At 41.2% G+C, this 7,580-nt stretch overlaps 2 protein-coding genes across 2 annotated transcripts in view; both read left to right on the top strand. All coding sequences in view use genetic code 11, as the record gives it.

Annotated features, from left to right (window-relative positions):
• The window catches only part of EGR_05382 (hypothetical protein), a gene marked incomplete at both ends in the record, with an annotated part of 9,713 nt that extends 6,833 nt beyond the window's left edge, over positions 1 to 2,880 (top strand). The window contains 3 exons of the mRNA XM_024494631.1: positions 203 to 393; positions 944 to 999; positions 2,685 to 2,880. Coding sequence (XP_024350958.1) covers positions 203 to 393; positions 944 to 999; positions 2,685 to 2,880 — 443 coding nt within the window. The remainder of the gene's footprint in view (positions 1 to 202; positions 394 to 943; positions 1,000 to 2,684) is intronic.
• Positions 2,881 to 5,383: 2,503 nt separating this feature from the next.
• Positions 5,384 to 5,776, top strand: EGR_05381 (Histone H2A; the record flags this gene model as incomplete). Its single annotated transcript, XM_024494630.1, has 2 exons — positions 5,384 to 5,516; positions 5,598 to 5,776. 2 exons carry the CDS (start codon positions 5,384 to 5,386, stop codon positions 5,774 to 5,776), a joined length of 312 nt encoding a protein of 103 aa, XP_024350957.1.
• Positions 5,777 to 7,580: the final 1,804 nt, after the last annotated feature.

Below are 7,580 nucleotides of genomic sequence, written 5' to 3'. Positions count from 1 at the left end.
TGTGCATTCTTAAGAGTATACGCATGTGCATTCATCTTCCTTTCCCCTTTAAACCCTTCCAGTGGACAAAATATCTAGCTTTACTTCGGACCCGGTTGAAACACGCTTGTTAAGTTAATGGGTTATTAGTTGATTCGTTTATTAGGCTATTGGTTTTTTAGTTAAATAATAAATTTTCTGTCCTTTCCTCATCTTCGTCAAGGCCTCATCCTTCATAAACTGCTCTCTAATCCATCCACCTCCCTTCGGAGTGACATCGACGCTGAATGGCAGGAAGAAAATGGAGCAAACATGACTGGGAGAAGCAGTTTTGCAATCGCAAACAATCGTCTAGAGGAGAAGAAGAAGAGAATGAATAGCGATGAAAAGCAGCAAGGAAGATTAAGACAAATCGTAGCTTAAGTCACCAGAAATGGGGGAAATTGGAGCCGTTATCAACAGTCACACCCGACCAGAAACATATAGCTAATTAGCTATCTATATGGGTAGTACAATTTCCTATATGTGTGGAATCGTGTTAAGGCGTAATTCTTGGATCCGATTTCCTACGTAGCACTAAAGCAGTCCTGAAATTTGCGGAAGTCAACTTTTCCATCCACCGAGAAGCAAATGTTGACATTTCCCAATCAAGAGTATTTACCATTTGCTTTACTGTTTCAAACTCAAGTAGACCGCTTGGGGCATGACGTGGTGGTGTTGTTTATCGTCAAGACGAAAAGAACGAGCATTACTTATAAGTGACTTAGGGCTCCTGCATGAAAGTCAAAACATTAGGTGCACGTCAAAGTCTTAAAAGGGAAAGTATAGAACGCTTTGTTGTTGACGCTGTGGCACCCGTCATAAGTGGCGGTAAGCCTCTATTAAGTTCTTCCGTAAATGCAGAATTAGATGATTTGATTATTGAATTCGCATTGCATGTTGCCACTTTCATCTCCTTTATCAGGGATCAGCCACCGCTCTATTCCGCTTCGGTTCAATCGGACATCCAGCTCATGATCTGTACGGGTGTATGCCCATCAGTCCCGAATCCATCACCTCTCAACGCCGCTCTCCTTAGCAACCCCTTCCACCGCATCCTGTCCGTTACTCTCCCTCATAGCTACCCATGTAATTATCCCATCCTTCCCGTAATGGCGCACCGCCTTTTCTGTTTAGTGTAATTCATCTGCTTCGCCTCTTGCTTCTTGCAGATCAGTTCCTCTGTGTTATTGCCATCTTCCCACAACTCCTCCTCTTTTGACTCCTACAGAACCTAAATTCCACCCTAAAATCAGCAATGGTCAAGCTAGATGTGGATGTTGTGGTGTGATGGGCACCGCAGACGCCGATAATTACAACTGCCTCTATGTGCCACTTTTAACGTAATTATTGGTTGCGCTTTCAATTTATCTGCTTCTAACAAGGTGACGTTACCTTTTGAAAGTACTTCCAATCTTTACTTTGATACTTTTCTCTGTAGATAAAGAGAGGTTTTTGTAGTTTTAGAACAGTGTGCTTGTTGTTCAGCACGTGCTCATTAACCTCTCTTCACCTTGTACAATTATCCAAACGATTGCTCAAATCCAAACCTCTCTTGGACCTCTGTAGCAATGATGTGAATGCACCACCATGGCGAGCATTCATATTTTTCGTATAATGTTATTTGATCAATCAGCAGTCGTGATAAACCGAGGTAAGCTTCCCCTAACTCGACGCGTCAGGTTTCTGCTGAGGGGCAAACTGATGTTTGTACAAACAGAAATAAATTGCAAGCAAATTGTTATATATATATTTTTCGTTTTGGGCTGACTTCAGAATGATTTAGGAAGTGGTTCTGTTCTTTTCACCTAAAATTGCCTGGCGCATGAAGTGCTTGGCATCGCACACTTCTTTATGCGCGAATGCAATGCAAGGTGTGAAGATCAAGAGAAAAATACCTAGGGCAGGCCAGTTTCGTGATCCTTCTGAGGCAAATGATAATGCTGCTTTAAATTAGAACACGGGGAACTGTAGCAATCAGCATGGCTATCTCCATGACATCTTAGCCATTTTGACACTTGACTACGTCGAATCCACCATGTCAAATGCGGATTGACTCCTGTCGATCGCCAATTTCCAGTGTATATGTTTGGTATTTCCCTCGCAAGGTACACTCCTTGTAAATCGAATCCCCTCATAAAATGCTGCATTTTACTGACATTTAAGCTTCTCAGTAGGTTAGCCACAGTCAAATGTGCATTAGCGAAAATTATATGACAATAGAGATGCACTTACGCTGATACCTATTTGACAATTGATAAATTCCTCAGTTTTACTCCTGTTAAACTGAAGGTTTATCAATGAGTCAACCACAATGCCGAGATGATGGCAATTAATTAACGTCTTATTTTACACCAGCACTGACTTAGCAATTCCTACCGGTCGATCTGTATGCAACAACTATGAAGGAACGAATGAATGAGTGAATGCATGCCAGATGCCATTCACACTTCTTATGAACATTTGCCAAAAAGTAAGGCCATCCAGTGAAATAGAGGATTGTAATTCACCTCATATGGTTTGACATCTGCTCTCTACGTCCCCCATGTATTTAACATCAATTGTTTTACCTTGCCTATGAGGCCTTACCAAATTGCTATAAATATAAGCCAGACATCAATTTTTTCTAGTGAATATCACGTACGCTTACACGAATACGGTTGCAGATCCATGGTGGTCGTTTTCAAGTCGATCAATTCTGATGTCACCTACATGGTCAATTGCTGCGCTGAAGGGCAGCGGATTATGATGTTCATCAACGGAAAGCGCAGCCTCAGTATCGCTTCTTCTGTGTTGTACCTATCTCCAACACCCACCAATCGACGAGATATGGAGAGCTATGCTTTTGGCAAGACCAAGTGATCAATGGTTTCATTGCACAGCAGGAAGGTGACATGAGTCCTACCTGTACAGGAGTCGAGAAACAATAAAGGTGGGAGAAGCTGAGATTTTCTTTAGCCCAAGCGCTCTCACGATTACTACCGTAGATTGCGGAATGAGGTAGGACAGCAATAAGTATACTTTCTCTGTATGGTAATCTTAATTGCACAAATGTATGATCAATTCTCAGAATTTATAACAATTTTGCATACTGCACTCATTAAAGGTAACTGCCATATTCTTCACTGTGTTTGTGGAAACGAATTGTAGTGCGCGGAATTAAACATTTCTGTCTCGGTTAGGGATCACATTCACAGGGAATTTAAAGAACCCAAATGGCTAGTGGGCATTGAATTTTATCACATCTGTCATGAACGAAGTGGGTTTGGCTAATGTTACGAAAAGAGCCGTCAGTGATGCAGTGGCCAATGTCAATTTGGGGACCAATTCATCCAACATTACATATTTGTAGGCATATCCAATCTATAAAACGGAAAGCAAAATTGTTCTGCTCAAAAGCAAATAGCAAGTTTACGTTGCTTTTTTTGCAATCTTAATGAAATTAGCTTGGCTTGCTCAGCATAATCGGAATGGGCTGCCAGTTATTATAAGTGCCATCTCAGTTACACTCTTATTTCTTCCCAAAAAAACGGATTTAATTTGCTAGATTGCAAATGGCATGTCCGCGTTGACTTCGTCAACATTGACGGCATGGGCTGTCAATTATTCGAAGACTCATCTCACGTGCGTGTTCAATTCTACCAATTGGGAATGAGTTTCGCCAAGTCTAGTCAACTTTACCGAATACACAAGTCATTTAATCAAAAGGCAAATGGCAAGTCCACTTTAAAATCGTTAATATTTCTACTACATTATTTAAGCTCAGCTTAAGCATGTCGCACATGACGTTTGTGTTTTGTGCTTGCGTGTGGCTTTGAACTGCTCCCCTTTGTTTTACTGCTGAAATAAAATCAGCAACCATGCTGAATCAGCTGTCAGCCAAAAAATTTTGTGGAAAGAGTGTAAGAATTTTAGCACAATTTATACGGATGTTCCACAGCCCAAATAAAATACTCTAAAAACCTTTAAATGCTAACTCACAACCTTTACAAATGCCCTGCCAAATAGAGATATTTGTCAACCTTGGCGAGGACAAGGACAAGATTTTGCTGCTCACTAGTGCTTTCTGCTTCTTCATACTCCCCTATTACTTCTATGCATTACTCGAGACTTTTCCAGTGCAAGAGTTACCAGCCTGAATATAGCCTTGACGACATTCCGTAGGTAAAATAAGGGCACAACCTATTTCATTTGAAGGGTATTTGGCGTCAAATATACACTTTGGTTAATAAATAATGAAAATGTGCGTATTTTTCTTTTAAACTTATTTCAATTGCTTAATTTGATTGTTATTTGTTTTTCGAAGCTTATTACAAATTTGTTTTACATTAAGCATTGTGCAAAGACAGCATTCCACAAAATTTATGGGCAAAATATACTACCATAATCAGTGCCTAGAATACTTTAGTAGAATTAGAATATCCAAAACTAGCTAATAAATAACTTTGCTTTTATATTAGCACATTACCGAATCATTCCAAGGACCTTTGCATTGGGTCAAACGATCTTCATTATCCATCCCCATTTGACTACTTACCCTATAACTCCTCCTTGTACTTCTTAACGTGGGTGGGAGTCTCTGGTTAGATATTGATACGCAGGTAAAGCGCTGCCAGTTGTGATCATCCCAGCTGGAGTACACAACTGTCACATCGGCATCCCTAAGCAGTCTTTACTGTTGTCAGTGAAACTATTAGCCATCGGTCCCGCGACAGATTAGGTGGAGGTGGATGAGGTGGGCAACGCGGTTGAGGAAGAGCAGGAAGTCGAGTTGCATGTGAATATGGATTTAAAGACAGAGCCAAGGAGAAAAATGCCAAACACTGCCTCTTAAAATGCCCTGGTGAGTGACTCGTATAGAGCAATTATCTAAATCAAGGCGTCTAATATATTCCTTCACTCACCTTGAACAGCTGGTGAGGAATTCTAATAAAACCTGTATGTACTAATAAGCCTATGATTACTCAGCGCTTAAAAGTTATAGGACTTTTTTGACGCAATAAAATCTCTTTCCCTAGAGAGGGGGTTAACGAGAAAAGTGCACAACTTTGCGGAATTCAAGCTGGTCTGTTTGAATGTGTACCTTCTACTTAAGCCTTAGCAGTAGTAATGAAGCAATCAAATTTAAGCAATGCTCACCAGAAATGCTCACCGCCAGAGGCAATCAGAGGAGCAGGAAAAAGAGGGGTGTCACTTTTGGCATGCTAATTTGCTAATTAATGATTTACAAATGAGCTAAAACTAATAATAATGCAGCTAACCTACACATGCATACCGAGGGAACCATCTACCAAGTATTTAGACAGAGGTCGAAGTGCGTAGAATGGTGGCAGTGAGTCACGTGATGCTATCACGCTAGAATCGGATGGCTGTTGGCAGAGGCAAAGAAGGCAAATTACGGACCAAAGCGAAGACGAGGTCAGCGCGAGCTGGTCTGCAGTTCCTCGTGGGTCGTGTGCACCGTCTGTTGCGTCGTGTCAACTATGCGGAGCGCATGGGTGGGTGCTGGAGCACTGGTCTACCTGGCTACTGTCTCGAGTACCTGGCTGCCTAGGTGCTGGAGTTGGCGGGTAACGCAGCACTCGACAACAAGAAGACGCGTATTATTCCTCGTCACCTGCAGTTGGCTATCCACAATGGCGAAGAGTTGAACAAGCTGTTGGGCGGTGTGACTATCGCGCAGGGTGGCGTGCTGCCCAACATCCAGGCAGTGCTGCTGCCGAAGAAGACGGAGAAGCTCGTGTTCAGCAAGGAGTAGGCTGGCCTGCCTGCCGAGCGCTTGACTGCCTGACTGACTGACCGGCTAAAAGTTGCGTGTTGGTGGTCAGCGTTACAGCCTTAGGTGTAGGGGCTGCAGAGTTGAGCTGTGGTGTGATTGAGGTTTGGGTGGGATGTGGTGCTCTCTTAAAATGTAATCTTTTAGGTGCCAAATTTTAAGCCTTCATCGGTTGAGCAGTCTCGTCTGCGACCTGTCACACCAAAGTGGCTGCAGTGGCGTAGACTATTATGTTTTCTGTGGGATAAGCATTGCGTTCAGCCGCTTAGTGTCAGAAACATCAAAATTCCTCAAGGGTCAGTCGATCAGTAATTATCCTAAAGTTACCTGTGGAACGGATTAAATATTGGCTCTTCGGTTACATCAAAACTGCTCATGTCAGCTGAATGAGAGAAATTTTCTGACTTTATCTCAATGCCTGTATCAAATCGACATTCGCTAAAATGCCACAGCTACCAGTATGAACATCTACAGGCGAATTAAAGCTCAATCACACAAATTTGGTTTCATCACTTGAGGACATTTAAACTGTTCCGACCGAATTAGAGGTAATAACTGAGGCTCTTCAATAGTTACTTCACAAAACCATAGAACTGAGAGAAGAAAAATTTGATCGCAGACTTTTATGTACAAGTATGACAAATATGTTGAATAACTTAGCGAACTATCCAGCAGTGGTGTGATGTAACTCACTGCGCCTCGTTTGGGCCTCATGAGCATTAATAAACTCGAAAATGCGAATTACCTGTTAGTGGACCAATCAAATGTAAAGGCATGCTTAGTAGATAGCTCTTCTTAGGACTTTCTTTACTTTGGTTTAGTTAACCAGAAGATGCTGCCGCTAATGTAAAAGGCGAACGAAAGAATGAATACCAACCTCGATGATTAAAAAATTAAAAGTTTCGAGTCCTGCGAAGGAGAAACCTGACTTCAATGCATTCCATTAATCCTTTCTGAGTTTAAAGAAGCTAATATGATTTAACAAACTAGGAGTTTCAGGAGTGCTAATTAATTTAGCGAAGCACTGATAGTAGGGACGAGTTAATCCTGAATGTGTTTTCAGGCTCATAAATGCTGGAAAACGTGGGTTCATACTTTATTTTAATCTTATGACCTCGTTTATGCATCACAAGCAATAAAGTTGCTTTGATGCAAGAGAGGAGTGTTTATTATCCAGTCGGTGGTGTAGTGATTTATCCAGTTAAGAAGATGTACATAGCTCCTTAAATGCTGCTTTTGGAGTAAAATAGAGGTAGATCACCTCTTTCACCGTTATTTAAGTGATACTTCTAGGTGGGCGAATTCCTGCGTTCCCATTAAATCAGTAGACTTGGGTTCGATTAACATTATTAGGTAGCTCCGTTAGTAGATATGAGATCCTACCTGTTAAAGAGGCTCGATTTCTATAAGACATTAAATAAAATGTGCATTTATGTATACGTAGGAACAGATGTTATTCCTCATTTCGGCATTCTTCAAATGACCTTTTAAGAAGGCTGAATAAAAGATGATAACAATGTACAAATAAGCGGAAGTAGAGGTAATGCACTACTTACAACAAACGTGGAGTGGGCACATACACAAGTCAAAAATAATGAAAAATTATCCTAAATTTAACAAATTTTAGTACCACCTTTTAGGGCAATTCATAGCGTTTTGAGCTGCAGTCAGACCAGATTGTGAACAATAAAATAGTCTCAATTTATTCGTTCGACAGCTAGTATAAGTGGCCTCACACCAGAGTGTGGCAAAAATGCTTTGAGTGAAGATATTATAGCATTCTAGG

The sequence above is a fragment of the Echinococcus granulosus genome (genome assembly GCF_000524195.1).
Source record: "Echinococcus granulosus chromosome Unknown EG_S00039, whole genome shotgun sequence".
NCBI classification, from domain to species: domain Eukaryota; kingdom Metazoa; phylum Platyhelminthes; class Cestoda; order Cyclophyllidea; family Taeniidae; genus Echinococcus; species Echinococcus granulosus.
Note: the sequence above shows the minus strand (reverse complement) of the source record. Positions and strands in the feature narration are given on the sequence as shown.